The sequence below is a fragment of the Zophobas morio genome, unplaced genomic scaffold (assembly GCF_036711695.1).
Source record: "Zophobas morio isolate AGI-343-1 ecotype UQ-CSIRO unplaced genomic scaffold, CSIRO_AGI_Zmor_V1 ptg000046l, whole genome shotgun sequence".
Taxonomy (NCBI): domain Eukaryota; kingdom Metazoa; phylum Arthropoda; class Insecta; order Coleoptera; family Tenebrionidae; genus Zophobas; species Zophobas morio.
Window position 1 is genome coordinate 5,820,589 of NW_026972151.1, and position 18,138 is coordinate 5,838,726.

The window sequence follows — 18,138 nt, forward strand, 5'->3', positions numbered from 1 at the left end:
TACTTTGAAAATTATAAACTTTTTAATAAAACTCAATATGGGTTCAGAAAAAATCTAGGGACTGATGCTGCATTAAGCAATTATATTAATAACATTTTTTCATCTGTTGAGAATAAATTAATTACTCTAGGACTTTTTATAGATTATTCAAAGGCATTCGATTGTGTGTCGCATACTATATTACTTCAGAAATTAGAGAGATATGGCTTCCACGGTGTAGCACTTGAATGGTTCCAATCGTACTTGTCCAACCGTACACAACGAGTGGCATTTGCAAGTACAACTATTTCTGATTCAAAAATAGTTACAGTCGGTGTCCCACAAGGTTCCATTTTAGGACCCACTCTTTTTAATATTTTTACAAACGATCTTGCGAGCTATATAGAAGCATCGTGCAATATATTACAAGTATACTTTGCTGATGATGCAAATTTTCTAATTACAGGAAAAGATCCTATTAGCATTTTCAATGTTGTACGGACTTTATACGAAAGAATTTCTGTGTGGTCTAATAAAAACAAATTAATCATCAACAAAGATAAAACCACTTGTGTGCTTTTTGACGAACATACTTTTCTTGTGAAAGACATTCAGGATGTATTAAAAACAATTAATGTAAATCTAACTATTAGACAGCACACAAAGATGCTTGGTATATTTCTAGATCATAAACTATCCTGGATATCTCATATAGATTACGTATGCAATAAACTCTCTCAGGTTTGTTTTATGCTCAAAAATGCATCCCTCCATTGCAATAAAGACATATTAAAGTCATTATACTTCGGATGTTTCCAAAGTTTGTTAATGTATGGGGTGGTACATTGGTATAGATCTACCGCAACTGAAACAATACGTGTATTTAGAATACAGAAATGGGCTTTGAGGATTCTAGTAGGCATAAGAAGAAGAGATTCTTGTCGTCCTTTTTTTAAGAAAGAAAAAATCTTAACACTTGTTAGCTTATATCTGTATCAAGTATTATGCTATGCTTTCAAAAATAGAAGTCATTTTGCAACTTGTGGTCAGGGACATCAATATGAAACGCGCAATAAAGACTTATTGCTGCCAAATAGACATCGTACCTCGCGTTATCAAAAAAGTTTATTGTTTTCGGCTTGTAAAGTTTTTAACTGTTTACCAATGTCGGTCAAAGACACAACAAGTATAACAATCTTTAAAAAAAAGGTGAAACAGTTTCTCTTAGACAAGAACTGCTATTCTTTGGCTGACTACTATGTGTGATGTGTGTAAATTAATGTATGTATTGTCTTCATATATATTCTTTTTATTGACGTATATAACATATGTATTATTTTATGTATGTTTTATTAAATATATTATTATTATTATTATTATTAATGGAAACTCCTCGCTTAAAAAAAATGAGATGGGAATACATTACGAAAATAAGACAATTTCGTGAAGAAGGCCGCTATATCGTTTATGTTGACGAAACTTGGTACGACACACATGATTTAGTAAAGAAGGATCTTACAGACGGGACCGAGAATTGTTACTTACAAGGGCCACCCTCCAGAGGTAAAAGAATAATAATTCTTCATGCTGGCGGAACTGATGGGTGGATGCCGAATGGATTACTTCTTTCAGCCAAACAAATTAAGAATTGTTCAGCTGACTATCATTGTGATATGGATGCGACGTTGTACGAATCTTGGGTTAGACAACAATTAATTCCCAATCTTCCTGCAGGAACGGTGATAGTTATGGACAATGCCAGCTATCATTCAAAACTATTAAACAAAATACCAACAACGTCCACAAAAAAGATGATATTATACATTTTATGAGGCACAATGACATAGACATCCCGGCATGTAAAGCAACAAAAAAAGATCTTTTAAATTGTATAAAACAACTGAATATGCCAAAACAATATCGAATCGATCAAATAGCCAAAGAACATGGACACATTGTGTTGAGATTTCCGCCGTCTTACTGTGTTCTGAATCCCATTGAATTAATATGGAGTAGTCTGAAAAGATCAATTCGACGAAATAACACAACCCCTAATTCAGGCGCTCAAGTGGTGGATCTGATTAGACAAGAGGTTAATAACATAACAATAGATTTGTAGAAAAATTATGTAAAGCATGTAATAGACATTGAAAACAGCTATGTTTCACCTAATTTTCAAGAGTTTGTTGTCCATTTAGAGGACGAAGACAACGACGACGATGTAGTAGACTATTTTTTTGATAGTGATAACGACTGATTTGCAACTACATATTTTTATTATAAAATAACACTATATGTGGATCTGAAAATAGTATGTAAATTATTTATTTATTTATTAATATTGTTAATTTGTTCTCCTTTGTTTAAAATATTTTGTTTATATTATATGAAAAACTGTGAATAAATATATTTATTTCACCATTACGCTGATTTTTGTCCATACCCCACACTTCTGTGAATGAAAGCGGATCCGGTCCTGCATAGGTAGCTCTCGAAAACCTTTAAGACGATTTATGAGACGGCTCTTCACACTTTCAATAGACCTCCAAATGCTTGCGGTAATTGTTATTGCAGTGCCATAAAAACGGAGTACGATCTGGACGACTATACCTCATATCACAAACTCAATTTTTAAAAACTAATTTGGGGTGAAATTATAAATTTGGTTTGTAGGTATAAAGCAATATATTGTATCATTTCTCATCGGAACTGCACTTCATTAACTACAACTTTAATATTTGTCAAGATGAAATATTATGCTGTCAGTTAATGATATACTGGAATTTTCTATCATTATGCCCTTAAAAGGTTATTTAATCTCCACTTTTAAGATTAAATTTATATTTTCTTTCTTATGATGAATGCTATATAGTCATAGTCGTACATGTTACATTTATTAGTTCTAGAAAATATCTAGTTTAACTGGATTTGCTGTGATGATTTTGGATTTCCTTTGTTTTCTTGTTGATTTCTCGTTAATTTCTCATTGATTTCCTCTTGATTTCTCGTTGATTTCCTGTTGATTTCCTTTTGATTTCCTTTGATTTCCTTTGATTTCTTGTGATTTCCTGTGATTTCCTTTGATTTCCTCTAGCGTGTACAATTGATTTCTTCTGCCGTTTACCCCTCGATTTGTTCCAACATCCGGAGCCCCACAGGGCTCTACGTTAGGACCGTTATTATTTTTAATCTTTATAAATCATATAGTTGATGTGATATCTTCAGAAAAGTTATTATTTGCGAATAATCTGAAGCTTTATACAAACATTTATTTAACTCCATTAAGGCTTTTTATCACCTCACCAGCATGACTTTATTGATTCGGAATTATATTTCATTGAGCATATTAATGAAAGGGTAACTAATGTTTTTAGAACTTATGATTTTCTGTAGAAACTGTAGGGACTTCACTCAAACACAAACTCTTTGCACTTTGTTTTGCTCCTTGGTGCACTCAAGACTTGAATATGGTGCTCTGATATGGAATCCTATATATCAGATCCACATTCAGCAGATTGAGTCAGTTTAGCTCAGCTTTTTGAAATTCTTGTGCTTTCTGTTAGACAGTACGTATCCAGAGAGGGGTTATGACCATTCTCCTTTACTTGCAAGGTTTAAATATGAAAAAAAATTACGTCATTATGGTTTCACCGATTTCACATTGGTGAGATTATTATCGTTTAAAATGTACGGCTTCATGTATAGGAATTGTAGAGATTTTACCAATATACAGCGTTGGGCTTTAACTAGATAAATATTTGGTTATCTATTATCTGTATATAGATATAATCAAATTTAGTCACAAAATATTTGCATCTAGATAAAAAATATGTACCACAGATACAGATACCTACATCTTTTTTATTTTACGTTTTATTCGTATTTGATAGTTTATTACTTATTGCAGCAGTAATTTCATGTTGGTGATAGTGCTTCCATAGACAAAAATCGAGATAAGAGGTCCACTAATAGAGTTCTGTGACTAATACTAAGCCATTCATGGTGTATTTCCGAATTCAAATCAACAATTATTATCACCCAGCAAGTAGGCTTCTATCGCGCTTCTTTTGTTAAAGAACAAGCTGTTCCCTTCTTTTCGCAGGTAAGAGTTGAATCTAAGGGAGTCCTTCTCTTTTAGTATAGGGTAAATGAGTTGTAGCAAGAAAACTATTGTGCACTTTCAGCTTGGCTGAATGATATAGCGATTCACTTAGCGGTTAGAGCAGTGACGTTAAAAACGTTGAAGCAGTGCGTTTACATGTACAAGACGAACTGAAATAGCATTTTTTAAAGGTATATAAGCTATTTCTATATTATTTATAATTAATAAAACAAAATTAATCATTTGCTCCATCGGCATCGTGGCAGTGAGCATTACCACGCATTACCTACCATCTCTGAACCGACCGACAGTTGAGAAACCCTGAAATCTGTCAATGTTTTGGCTTAGGCGAACGGAGTTCCGAAATACACTATAATTAATCATCTGTTTACCGGAACCCTCATATTTTAAATACCAAAATATTCTATATTGTAGCCTTCAGTAATATCCATCTTTAAATCAAGCACCCTATACGTGAAAGGCAAGGGACTGTCGTTAATCAAGCACCCCGAAAGGAACAAAAAACTACTTCGTCCACATCGTTGTTCCTGGGTTACGCTAAAAGTAGTTTATTCGTCAGTCATTTCTATAGGAACCAATTCCCTAGTTATTCGAATTTTGCAATATGAATAAACTTTGTTGACCACGAATTTCGAGTATTTACATAAGACGCGAGATTTTCTATTGCCAACATATTACAAAATCGTAAGCATAGGTCCTTAGCAGAAGAAATCGAAAAAATTTGAATTTCTTCGATTCAGCGCCTTCAGCGCCATCTATCACGAATCGAAAAAAAATTTTCAGACAAATCGTACCATACGTACTTTTAGCAGTTCCCATTTGAGGTTTCGAAGTTACCCCCACCCCACCTATAAAGAGAGAGAGAGGGGGGGGGGCTAATTTTAGAACTAATTTATTTTCTTCACGGCGGCATGATTAAAGTTTGATACGAGACATTGTTTTGAAGAGTGCTTATTTTTCGAGATATTTGAAGATTTCAGGTTAAAAATCTGTGCACGTTTCAATAAACATCTTTACTGCAACATTTTTAATTATGTATTTCTGTTACTATGTTGAATACAATAACTAATTAAAGTAATTAATCGCGATATATGTATCAAATCGGTTTAAAATGAAGTAAACACTCAGTCGTGTTTAAGTGTCCAATCAGTATCATTCGACCTATTACAATTCGTGATGGTCTTGCTGTTTAATAAAAATAACATGTAATTTTGGAGATTATGCACACGGCAGATAGCTACAACACAAATCCGTTGGTTAAATATAAATCAAAATTCAATGAAGACAGCAAATGCTAGCTTAGACAGGTAAAATTTAATAAACGTTTGGAATAAAAACGTAAAAATATCAACGTTTTGTTTTTACTCATAAATATGAAGAGTTTACTACTCATAACTATTTAGGTACATGCATGCATTTTTAGAATTCCGTCTGAACGAGGCACTGCATGGAACAGTAAATTTCTAATCAGCGCAGAGAAATACAAAAAGTTTTTGGATTTGTTTCCTGTGGTCGTGAACGACGTAACGAATAACACTACAGACCCACAATTTGCTGAAGCAAATACACACTGAAAACGAACTTCTTCATTATCTCGCCCCCTTTGGTAAAAAATTGAGGGGTTTCATTACATTCATAGCTTACGAAGCTCTTGAAAAACCAGAGAATGTTACACGGGGAAATCGCAGATTAGCAATGCTCATGGTTTGGGCTTTGGAAATTGTAAGTCGAGTTTATTTGGTTATTAGGACCAGGAACAACGAAGCTTCTTCGTTGTTTTTTGCCTTCGCTAGGTTTTACGTGGAGAATTAAACAAAAAGTTCCTAAATCCTTGATTTAAATTGCGATCCGGATTTTGGGCCGTTAAAGTTTTGATCACTTACAATCAAAATAAGACAATAACGTTTAATAACGTGGGCATTCGCACTCGTAACGGGATTTAAAACCTCCGCTTGGGCTTGAGATTTGAATGCGGAGAAGGAAAACCAGAATCGGAAGCACGCGGATTCGGAGAGAGCATAGCATAACTGTGCTTGAAGTACGTATTAACTTTTAGTCTTAGCTTTTTTTATTGTAATTTTATAAAAGGGCGATTACTTAAACAAAAATGGATAGCATTCGACGCCACATTCTGCCCCAACTAGTGTAGTTAGTATAGTATTATTTTATTAATGATTTATACGACGAAATCAAAAATCAAAATTCAAATCAGGTTTTATTGCATATTGCTTCCTCTTAAATAGGACTTTTGGTCCATTTCTTACGCGTCAGGTAATGTTTTTATGTAAGAACACAGTAAGATAAATTTTTGATAGTTTAGCCGAAAAGAAATGATGCTCATATTGTTCTATTTCACTCAGAAGGTATTTATATCCAAACTTCGTTAAAGTGTCTTAAAAAATGAAAGCAGTTCCTATTTAGCCTAAAATCTGTGGCTTGTAAATCAATACAGACTGAAGTAATAACATTTAAATGTTCTCTTTTTAGATGCAGTCAGCTTCTCTTATAGCTGACGACATCATTGACGAAGGGGTAATGCTCTCTGCTGGCACAGAAAAAAATATATTGGATTTAAAGCAGTTAATGATGCACTGCTTCTTGAATAAGGAGCTTACCTATTACTCAGAAAATATTTTAGAAATCATCACTGTTATCTACCCTCGATGTTGTTGTTTCATGACATTACTATGAGAAATGGTTTGGGAGAAGTAGCGGATTGCCTGTCTGTTAAAGATGGTAAACCCCAACTACAACTTTTCACGATGGACAGGTTTAAACGTATTGCTGAATACAAAACTGGGTTTTACATTTTTTATTTACCAATAGCTTTAGCCATGTATATGGCAAACATATATGACCTGGAACTCCACAGAAAGTCGGAAGATTTGTCTAAAGATTTGACATTTCTGTATCAGGTGCAGGTAAGTTGTACTGACAGTTTGCGAAACTATGAAGCATGTAATAAGTATATGGAAATATTTCATCACATCTTTCTAAAGACAGTTATATTTGTCAGAATGACTTCTTGGACTGTTATGGTAACCCAGAGAAAAGTGGTAAAAGGGGAACAGACATTGAGGAAGGTAAATGTACATGGCTGGCTGTAATGGCCATGAAAAAAGGAAATCATTCTCAGATAGAAACGATGAAACAGTGTTATGGTTCTAAAGATCCTGAAGCAATAACAACAGTTTTAAACTTATTTGAAGAACTAAATCTGAAAGATATCTACCAAAGTTCTGTGGAAAAATCTGTCAATCAGTTACGAAAAAACATCTCGCAAAACATCAGTAATGAAAATTTACAGGCAATCTACTTTAAAATTCTAAAAGCACTTGAGCAAAGACCCTGTTAAGCAATTACAAGTGCGTAGGTTTTGGATAATTGATGCTAACAATTTCGCGAATATTTTTAACGATAAATTGACTATTTTTTAACACATATGGAAATTAAATAATCCGTAATTATTGCTTGTACAAAGTGGATTACAATGTGTGATGATGGAAGAATTGTTAAAATAAAGAAATTTTCTCATTTTGCGTACATGTCAATTCGCTGCCAACAAACGCCGGTTTTGCCGGTCTAAGTTATAAAAAATTCCGTTGTTTAAATTATTTACTTGCTTTTAAGACTATCTTTAACGCTAATATCAGTTTTTAATTTTTTAGCGCCTTATCTCTTTATTTGTTCTTGAAAAAGCAATAAGTGTATTAAACCTATTTGCTAAAATCACAAATTTTATTCTGTGATAACATCATTCGTATGTGGCAAAAAAGAAAGAAGTTTAAACAATAACAATTAAAATACAAGTGTGAGAGTATAATATTATATGAAGTTTAAGCAACTTTGAATTTATAATAAGGCACACTAGGCACTGGCCTAGGGCATCAAAGTTGGAGGGGCCCCAAAACCTTTGGAAATGTATATTTAAAATAAAAAATTGCAACATTTTATTATTATCATTTAGTTTTTTTTAATTTGTGGTAGGTCACCGCTGCTGACACAGGAAATCACATGTGCAGAGGCGGCCAGTTTGCGAGCAAATCAGTACAGAATACTGAACCTTAATAGAACCCGTATCCTTATGCTAGCAAAGGTGGGTTTGCCGTACAAAACGTGTGCAAGACTATAAAGTAGTTTCCGAAATTCGTGAGAATTTAAATAGGAGATTTTCTAAACAGGTCATATAAGAAACAAATATTTCAGCATCGTACAGTAGCAGATTTAGTAGCTTTCGGCGCTTCACAATTTGTGCAGTAGCATTCAAATTTGATTTTTATTTTAGTACCTTTGTACTGTAAATGTTATTGTTGTCAGTCATATTTAGAAAAGGTAAGTTTTCAGTTCTTGTAATTTTCATAAAAGTGAACGGCATTTCATTTTTTATTGAAGAATTTTTTATATTTAAAATGAAATTAAAATTCGTAAATTATTAATAAATTTAAAAAGGCCCTTTAACATTGCCACAAATTAAAAAAAAATGTCAAATTGCTGTTAATTTTTTTTTTCCGTTATACAAACAGTGTATAATTTTTTTTCGGCTTCGACAGGCGGGTAGAATCTTTCGAAATCTGCTATTCAAAATGACAACATTTTAAAGACACTTTCGGGCACCCGTTGGGAGGCTCATGCTGTACAACTTCAACAATCTTGGAATCATTTAATAAGATAATAAATACTTTAGACTCAGTGACGGCTCGTGCCAAAAAAACGTGGGTCGGCCAAACATGAGGATGACACTAATTAGTAAACATTTTTTAGTTAATAAAATGTCATTGTCATTCGTTAAATCAGTTTTACGCCGTTTCGCAGATGGAGGAGCTATATCAGCAATTTTAAAGTAGCAATCTCTTCAACATTAGAATATATCTTTGAAAATAATGATCTTCATTTCGAATTCTTTTTAAAAATTTTGCTAACTCCTTAAAGTTGACTTGATTATCCGAACCACTTGTTCCGTCGTTACCTCGAAATGCCATTTCTTGTGTTGATAGAAAAATAATCATATTTATTAAATGTTTTACCATAATTCTGTTTTCTGGAACAGTTTCATTGTATTTATTTATATATGTATTCGTGTCTGGCACTATCCAACGAATTCGCGATATTGTGTTTTCCGAACAATTTCAATTTTAGAGTCAAATGAATATGCTCCTTAGAAATTTTGCGTTTGGCCAGTGCACGATGAACTTCTTTTAAATTATCACAACCACTAGAATTATAAGGGTTCTTGGATTCTGAAAATAATAAACAATACCAGAAAAATAATTTGTTACGTGTTTCGCTGCCAGCTAACGAAGGATATTTACAGTAGAGTGTTTTAGAAAATGCACGATTATGACCAGGCTTCGTTTGAATCAAATTGATAATTAACGTTGCTTCACAAAAACTTTATGGCCATAAGTTAGTTCTTTAAATTTATGTATTAATAAATAATTAACCAAGTCGCCATTCATGTCAACTATATTGCGAAAAGTGTCCATCGTGAGTTTTTATACGAATTAATATAAATATATTTAATTATTTACCAATTCAATCAAGCGCTTCGTACAACCATGGCCGACTAGTATAAAGATTATGGCCTGTCCAAGAGGTACGATACGTGTTGCCATCTATTAATAATTACACTTAATAATTTAGCAAAATTTTAATTTGACTCGACATTATGGGACTTCAAAACGTGTAATGGTGGTTTGTTTGGGTATGAATGCCTTTGTGCCTTTCAAAAGGTGTTAATAATTCTTTTGTCGATTTAGAATTATTAATAGATGGCAGCACGTATGGTACCTTTGGCATTCCTTTGGACAGGCCATAATCTTTATACTAGTCGGCCATGGTACAACGTGCAACCAACACTGGTCAAAAATATTCATCGTTCGTTAATCTTCGGTTTACTAATCGTCCAAGTACGTTGGATTGCTACAACCGAGCCGGCCGGCCGACCGCGGGTGGAAACTACATGGGAATTCACGGACTATTTTATGTAAAATATTTTTTATTACAGGAGATGAATACAATTTCAACACTCTACAGTTAGGAATATACCGTATTAAGATATATGTGATCAACAGATTGCAGTATTGTTTGAATCATCCAATTTTACCCAACTAAATTAAATTATTAACGACTTTCTTAAATTTTGAAACTTTATGCTTGACATGCATAATTCTTTAATCAGTTTTTAATAATTTATGAAATAATGAAAAACTGTAAATATTGAAATGAATAAAATAAAAGAGCGATAAGTAGAAACGAGCGCGCCGCATCCAGGGTGTCGTCTGCGTCTGCGGCAAAATCGGCCAGAGCGCTATCGGCCGATGTTGTGTGTTTCAATCTACGCCAGAATTGTAACTTAACGCAGCCATATACCCATCGGAAAGCATAAGCCGTAGCTCGTAGATTACTGTTGGTAATTTTTCAACGCATCGGCCGGCCGGGCCCGTGTCTATATAGGCATTTGACATAGTAAAATAGTTTCTCTCCGGGATGAATTTAAAACATTAAATTGTGTCTTCATTATTAGAAATTAATAGTAATTATTTTTATTTATTTATGTTTATTAATTTTTTAATTTTTAAAAATTATAGTATCAGTCTTTCAAAAATGCTAATAAAAAATTTGAATTTCCAAAAAAAAATTGTTTTATTTCTCAAATTATTTGGTACGGCCTGGCCGACCCTGCCGTCCCTGACGAGCCGTCACTGTTTAGACTATATATTTACAAGTATAACTTATAAATGAAGGTAGATTCTTGTTCAATAAAAAATTAATAAAATGTAAAGGCGTTATGCAAACACTCCTTTATTCCTGGAGAGAGTTGGGGGCACCACCACTCTTTGGTGCCTAGGACATTAGAATTATTGTTAAATCCGGTCCTGAGTTTAAGTAATGTTTATTGCACAAAATTTTTAGAGGATGTCATCACGTTGTTGGTGGGGATAATTAACTAATTTTGGTTAGCGTTTTACCGTCTACGTTAGCACCTTTTTTTAGCTAGGGTGTCCGCTATTTGGCTCCCTTCTGTTCTATTATATCCCGGCACCCAACACCACTGGCGGCGTAAAGGGGGGCGGTCCGCGCCGAATACCAAGCACTAACGGGTGACAACGACAACTCACTAGCACAGCTAGAGCTTACTTAGAGGATAATCACTCTGCAAGAGCATACAAAAATAAATCGGGACAGCAGACAGACGGACAGACAGACAGATAGACGGAAACGGGAGACCTATTTCTTCGTACTCTAGGGATCATGAAAGCCCGAGAAAATGTAAAAGTTGAGAGTCGGCCGACGGACTTGATTACAATACTTCCTTCGCTTACGCTTGAGAAGTAAAAATAATGTTATTGATAGATTTTACGAAAAAATAGACCATCGTAACAGAGCAATCAATGATATTCTCGTAAAATTTATTAGTGTTGTTCAACCTAAAGGTCGAACTATAAATTTGTCGCTGACGTTGCTGTTGTAAGATAAATACTCATCGAAGGTATGCGTCGTTTCTATCATCAGTTGACGTTGCCGTTGAAAGTTGGCACGCCGTTGGGGTGACGTTCGAGATGACCAACATTTAACTTTTGCCGTTACGTTGCCGTTGACGTTGGGTTTTCAAACAACCAAATTGGGGTAGTGTAGTGTAGTTTCTGGTTGACAGCACTAATTCCACGAAAATCAAATTTTGAACACTTTACCTTTTACTCACAGGCCAAACGATTTCAAGTCTCCTGAAAATTTTGTCTGTTGGATGTCTACGTTCGGGATATTTCTGTGCGTACAAATTTGTCCCCACTAGAACAGTTTTTGACACTCTGCTCAAAATTAACAGTGACATAAGAATACCAACTTGAATTCATGATATTTTTTAATTTCTACTACATGCATCAAGGGACAGAAGAAAAATGTCTATAGGGATAAGTCAAATTCGCCATTTACGCTTAATCAGCCTATATGTGTAGTGTAATCTTTTTTTCACAACAAGAAATGTAAAACATGTTTAAAATGGTAAATTTTTGTAGGAAAGTATCGATTTTGCAATTTCGGTCTGACAACGAATGAAAAATTCATCACTATTGTGATTGAGACGGATGGGCGGGGCTTCCCTTTTGGTTTTCTTTTTTAATTAATATATTTAGTTTTCTGTGTATAACACGATTACTTAAAAACATATTTCTCATGGTAATTTCTAGTAGAAAAATAAGAATTTTACAATTAAGCTCTGCCTCTCGGCTTACGACGAATAAAAATATCATCAGAATTGAGATAGGGCCGGCGGGTGGGGCTTATATTTTGGCTTTTTTTCTTAATATACATAGTATTCTTTCAACAACACTATACTCAAAAATATGTTTTTAATTTCTCGTAAAGAAATTGTGCTATTAAGTTCGATCCCCTTGGTTCACGCTGAATAAAAAAGTCATCATAATTTTTTGCCGTTTTGTTTTATTGGTTTTGCAATTAGTCTCCGCCCCTAGGCCTGCCAACAAATGAAAACTTCATTACTATTTATATCAGGGCAGATATGGCTGTAGCTTAATCTTTGGCTTTAATTTTTTCTTAATATATATAGTATACTTTGAATAACACGACACTCAAAAAATGTATTACATGGTAATTTCTTGTAGTGAAATAATAAGAATTTAGCTTAAATTCCGCTCCTTTGGCTCTCGACGATTAAAAAAATCATCACAATTGAGATAGGACGGGTGGGCGGGGCTTATATTTTGCCTTTTCTCTTAATCTACGTAGTTGTCTTTTCAGAACAAGAAACTTAAAACATGTTTGCAATGGTAAATTTTTGTTGACAAATATGGATCTTGTAATTAAGCCCCGCCCCTCGATCTGACAACGAATGAAAAATTCATCACACTTGAGAGTTGAGGTCGGGGCGGGTATGATGGATGGGGTTTAATCTTTGGCTTTATTTTTTCTCTTAATATACATAGTTTTCTTAGTGTAGACTTATTTCGACGAAAAGAAACTAAAATATCTAAAATGATAAATTTTTGTAGTAATCAACTTAAATCCTCCACTTTTCTTCTACAACATCTTTAAATACGGTAAAAGTTGAACATCAAAGTTACTATCAACGGCACTTGGAAGCCGCCAGCATGTTTTCCAAGAAGCGGTTGAGTGGGCTAGATTGCAGCTTTTCAGATTCATTGTAAAATGGGGCTATTCAGAGTCTGTTCCGAGTCTAGCGCTGTATCTAAGATTTTTTTAACCATTTGGTTTCGGTGGCTTCATGTAACAGGTCCACAGTGAGCTAAGCGCGACTAAAGAGGAAAGGAAATTTTGATTACGTCATAGAATATTTTGCCAAAATGAACGGCACGTTTAGGGAGGGGGGGGGGGGGTACTCAATAGAAAACCGCTCTGGGTGTCAAACAAACCACGATGCGCCGCCTCAGAGAAACGCTATTTTTTGCCTTTAAAGCAAGGGGGTAGTCTGTGCTCTAAAGCTACTAATGCAGCACTTGTGCGTGAAGCAGACATTTCTGTTTGTAGAATCATTAGAGTATTACCTAAGGATGAAAAAATCCTGCATTTAGTCCCCTACAGCCATATCCACTGCCTTGGTCCCATTTTGACACGTCTGAACACCAAACGAGGACATATTTTGGCGCTAACAGTGGACTCAAAGTCGAACTCAACTAGCATTAGATCCGATGGCATTGTCTTGTGGTTGAAGTGTTTTGTCTGTAAAATCCTCAATACTGCTTCGGTTTTAACATAAAGGTCTACAAGTGACATATCTAGGGAGACTGAGAATAAAGTGAATAGTCCTTGCGGCCAATTACGTACAGACGAATAATTGTGCCAATATTTTTAGAAGGTAAACCAAAGAAAAGAAACAAAACGATCTTTACAAAAGTTTGATAGAGCTTCTACGGTGAAAATACTAAACACAAATACAAAAGTTTTTTGACAATGGCATAATTAGTCCAAATTAGATAAACTTGGCCCTCTCGATACTATGATTTGACACCATGTGGTTTCTTTTTGTTGCCTCATCTCAAAAACAGTTCATTTCAAACGTCTGTTATAAATCTGAATGACTTGCAACAAAGAATCGTATAAAAGTGCATGGAAAACAACAGACTTCAACAACGTCACACTATAGCATAGTTCATTTCAATCGACATGTAACATCATGTCACTTCACGTCTTTTATTTATATGTTAGTGGAATTCGTACCTAATACATATGGAGTTATTTTGGAGTTTAATAAAACAAGTATTTTTGAGCACAAAAAGTTAATGGAAGACTTTAATTAGGCTAAACGTTTCAATAATAACTACGTTTATTTACTTAAATGTATTTACTAACGTTTATTGCTGTGTGAAAAACAATTCTTACTGGCGGACAGAAGGATATGACTAGCGAGCCGCAGGCGAGCCAGTGACCTGGAGCCAATAAAAACATGTTACCTTGCGTGTATTGTTCAATATTTTATTTGTTTCTCAGTTGTAAATAACTATTATAAACTATTAAAAACGCTAGAAGGTCCAATATTTGAAGAAACATCGTATGAGCTTTAGACGTATTGCCTTGGAAACGCACGTCAGCATGGCACTTGTCATAGCATTTACTGTGTTGTCTAGTTCTGTCATTTAGATTTTTCGATTTATCGTTTTCGATGTATTGAAATGAGTGTGGCGCAAGCTATATTACTGAGGAAGCAGCAATTGTGAGTGAAAATTTACCTGAATCAATATTAACCTAAGGTGATTTTGACAGAACTTCTCTCGCCTTTAAAGTACCAGCTTCTTTGAAAAAATTATAAAATTTGATTTTCCGAATTTTATTTACTATTTTGTATCGCTCCTTTAAGTTAAAATGAAGATAATGTATGAAACAAAAAAATCGTTTTCCTTTTTTTGTAATACTTATTAAGAAATTTCGCTCGCATCTGAAGCACAATCCACCAAATTCCGCTTCATCGAAAAATTATAAAAAGCACATGGTCCGCACATGGAGAAAAATGTTCTCTCGGTAATAACAACTTTAAGTGTTTATGTATACAGCCAAAGAATATCTGGTAGATGTCTGTTTGAATTGAATGAAATTGTCTATTATATTGCGCGTCTATATTGCGCGTAACAGCTTAACTTGATTGTTCTCTATGATTACAAAATTTAAAATTTTTATTGTAATTCGATAGTGTTCTTTTAAACAGAATCACAAAGAAGACTAGAAGATCTCGGGAACAATATATTTTCTAAATTTCGACTAACGATCCGTAAAAAAAACCGTAACATGTGATCCTAGCCGAATGCGCTGTCTTATGATCTTGTGCCATAAAATCTGCCAAAATTTATTGCTGATATCTAGCAGCGGTTAACTTACCTTGAAGGTGATTACTTTGAATAAGCCACTTAATCACATGGTGATTATTGGCATAATTACCTCCAAGCCTCAATTTTTTGACCAGAGTTCCGGAACTTTATCACATATAGTTTTAATGAGTTGTGAAAATGTCGACGATATTGTTGGAAAATCTTCCCGAAATTCATCTCAAATTTTAAATTTACTTTGTTGAAATGTACACAATCATGAGACCAAAAGTACGAAATATTAGTAAGAAAACATTAAAGTGAACCTTTAGAAGCACATAGCTAACACAACATAGTCAGGTTATTCACATATGTCACTTCGCTTATTTTCATTTTTATGTTTGTATAACTGGTAAGTATATTTTGTAGTTTTTTGTGTTGCTTTAACAACATCTTTGAAAAAAGAAGCCAATTATTATAAATGTTTTAATAAACGTTTTTACAAAAATATCTTCATTATTTCGGTTCCTACGTTGAATGTAATGATAATAATTATAGTCATTAATGTGTCTATATTACATTGATTTAAATTGGAAGAACAGTTAGTCAAGCATAAGTGTCCAATCAGTATCACTCAAAAGGTTGCGTGTTGTGATAGTTTTGCAAATGAGCGTAATTTTTAACAGAAATAACATGCAATTTTGGAAAATATGCACACGGCAGATAGTTTCAAAGGCAAAAATTTCTGCAACACACACCCGTTCGCTAAGTCTAAATCAAAATTTGATGCAGGAACCAAATACAAGCCTAGACAGGTAAAAACTGATAACACTTCTTCTTTTAGTCAGAACGCCTACATTGAAAACCTAAAAATACCAACATTTTGTTTTTGTTAATAATTTTGTCAAGTTGTCCATTTTTACACTTTCTATCTAATCTGGTTGAAACTTTAAAGTTTGTCGTCCAAAGCAGAAATTCCTAAAAAAATTTCCCCCTAAATGTATATGACGTAGTGGTCAAATTCAAAACGAATACGGCTGAACAGATTACTGTTCATATTTAGACATGTACATGCAATTTTAGAAGTTCGTCTGGACCAGGAACTGCATGGAACAGTAATTTTTTAGTTAGCTCGGAGAAATACAACGAATTTTTGGATATGTTTCCTATGATAGTAAGCGACTTAACGAATGCCAAGGCAGACCCAAATATTGTTGAAGTAAATGTACACTACGACCAAGTTCTTCGTTATCTTGTCCCTTTTGGTAAAAAATTGAGAGCTTTTATTACATTTACAACTTACGAAGTCCTTGAAAAACGAGAAAATGCCACACCGGAAAATCTCAGATTAGCAATGATCATGGCTTGGGCTTTGGAAATGGTAAGTCGAGTAAATTTTTCGTTGTTCCGACAAACTGAACTGATAAAGTTGAAATGATTTAATTAATTTTTAGCTACAGGCTGCTTCTACTATAGTTGACGACATAGCTGACGAAGGAGTGATGCGAAGGGGCTCCCTCTGCTGGCACAGAAAAGAAAATATCGGCTTTAGTGCAGCTAATGATGCACTACTTCTTGAACAAGGAACTTATATATTACTCAGAAAATATTTTAGAAATCATCACTGTTATCTACCCTCGATGTTGTTATTTCATGAGATTACTCTAAGAACCGGTCTGGGAGAAAGTGCGGATTGTATGTCTATCCAGGATGGTAAACCTCAAATGCAACTTCACACGATGGAGAGGTTTAAACGCATTGCTGAACACAAAACTGGCTTTTACACTTTTTATTTACCAATAGCTTTAGCGATGTATATGGCAAACATATATGACCTGGAACTCCATAAAAAATCGGAAGATTTGTCGAGAGATTTCACGTTTTTGTATCAACTGCAGGCAAGTTATACAGACAATTCGTAAAACTATGTAACGTGGAAATGCAGCAAATGATATAAATATCGATTAACTAACATAATTTGAAACTGAGTCATCCTTGGAGAGGATTTAGCATGTGCATGATTAAAAGACACTGATAAATGTCAAAAAACAGCAAATGTAGAAGCATACTATACGGATTAAATTCCAAAGATGACTTGTTTACAAATTATGTTGCTTGCCCTATATTTCATAGTATGTAGTTTCTGTGCGATCTAAATACTCTGTTTGATACTTATATTTGTCAGGATGACTTCATGGACTGCTATGGTAACCCAAAGAAAAGTGGTAAAAAGGGAACAGACGTTCAAGAGGGTAAATGTACGTGGCTCTCGGTAATGGCAATGGAAAAAGGAAATTATTCTCAGATAGAAACGATGAAACAGTGTTATGGTTCCAAAGATCCTGAAGCAGTAACAACAATTTTAAACTTATTTGAAGAACTAAATCTAAAAGATACTTACAAAAGTTGCTTGGAAGAATCTTTCAGTCATATACGAAAAACCATCAAGCAAAACATCAGGAATAAAAATTTACAGTCAGTCTATTTTAATATTCTCAAATCTCTGGAGCAAAGATCCTGTTAAAAAATTCGGTTTTGGATAATGGATGTTAACCGGTTCTCGATTTTTAAACTTAACATGTGTGTAATTTTTAACGATAATTTAAAACTATCATCTTGGATTCGCCGTATTTCTTAAATAACACCTTATTTCTTATATAAAAATGTGATGTGTGATAGTGGAAAAATTGTTGAAATAAAGCAAGTCTTAAATTACTTCTTATTTTTCGCACTCGCTATTTCGTCAATAAACATAGGTTTTGC

At 34.0% G+C, this 18,138-nt stretch overlaps 3 protein-coding genes and 1 long non-coding RNA gene across 4 annotated transcripts; all 4 read left to right on the forward strand.

The window, feature by feature from the left end:
- Nucleotides 1-1,385: 1,385 nt before the first annotated feature.
- On the forward strand, nucleotides 1,386-2,236 carry LOC135142161 (uncharacterized protein C21orf140 homolog). The gene is made up of 3 exons (XM_064073832.1): nucleotides 1,386-1,666; nucleotides 1,714-2,047; nucleotides 2,099-2,236. Exons 1-3 carry the CDS (start codon nucleotides 1,386-1,388, stop codon nucleotides 2,234-2,236), a joined length of 753 nt encoding a protein of 250 aa, XP_063929902.1.
- A 3,002-nt stretch (nucleotides 2,237-5,238) lies between these two features.
- On the forward strand, nucleotides 5,239-6,654 carry LOC135142091 (uncharacterized). Its single transcript, XR_010282461.1, has 3 exons — nucleotides 5,239-5,409; nucleotides 5,526-5,824; nucleotides 6,590-6,654. It is a non-coding gene; the product is annotated as an uncharacterized LOC135142091 (long non-coding RNA).
- Nucleotides 6,655-6,788: 134 nt separating this feature from the next.
- LOC135142090 (farnesyl pyrophosphate synthase-like) lies at nucleotides 6,789-8,039 on the forward strand. Its single transcript, XM_064073751.1, has 2 exons — nucleotides 6,789-7,023; nucleotides 7,119-8,039. The coding sequence occupies exons 1-2, from the start codon at nucleotides 6,790-6,792 to the stop codon at nucleotides 7,455-7,457; spliced, it is 573 nt and encodes a 190-aa protein (XP_063929821.1). The 5' UTR covers nucleotide 6,789; the 3' UTR covers nucleotides 7,458-8,039.
- Nucleotides 8,040-14,748: 6,709 nt separating this feature from the next.
- Nucleotides 14,749-17,899, forward strand: LOC135142162 (farnesyl pyrophosphate synthase-like). The gene is made up of 4 exons (XM_064073833.1): nucleotides 14,749-14,789; nucleotides 16,459-16,756; nucleotides 16,830-17,273; nucleotides 17,561-17,899. Exons 1-4 carry the CDS (start codon nucleotides 14,749-14,751, stop codon nucleotides 17,897-17,899), a joined length of 1,122 nt encoding a protein of 373 aa, XP_063929903.1.
- Nucleotides 17,900-18,138: the final 239 nt, after the last annotated feature.

What these genes read in the sequence shown, in the direction of transcription:
- LOC135142161 (XM_064073832.1), top strand. Translation starts at nt 1,386, where the DNA reads ATGAGATGGGAATACATTACGAAAATAAGACAATTTCGTGAAGAAGGC. An exon ending in TGTGATATGGATGCGACGTT is followed by an intron (nt 1,667 to 1,713) that starts GTACGAATCTTG and finishes ATCTTCCTGCAG; the next exon opens with GAACGGTGATAGTTATGGAC. An exon ending in CCCCTAATTCAGGCGCTCAA is followed by an intron (nt 2,048 to 2,098) that starts GTGGTGGATCTG and finishes ATAGATTTGTAG; the next exon opens with AAAAATTATGTAAAGCATGT.
- LOC135142090 (XM_064073751.1), top strand. Translation starts at nt 6,790, where the DNA reads ATGAGAAATGGTTTGGGAGAAGTAGCGGATTGCCTGTCTGTTAAAGAT. An exon ending in CATTTCTGTATCAGGTGCAG is followed by an intron (nt 7,024 to 7,118) that starts GTAAGTTGTACT and finishes TATATTTGTCAG; the next exon opens with AATGACTTCTTGGACTGTTA.
- LOC135142162 (XM_064073833.1), top strand. Translation starts at nt 14,749, where the DNA reads ATGAGTGTGGCGCAAGCTATATTACTGAGGAAGCAGCAATT. An exon ending in TTACTGAGGAAGCAGCAATT is followed by an intron (nt 14,790 to 16,458) that starts GTGAGTGAAAAT and finishes ATGCAATTTTAG; the next exon opens with AAGTTCGTCTGGACCAGGAA. An exon ending in CGTTTTTGTATCAACTGCAG is followed by an intron (nt 17,274 to 17,560) that starts GCAAGTTATACA and finishes TATATTTGTCAG; the next exon opens with GATGACTTCATGGACTGCTA.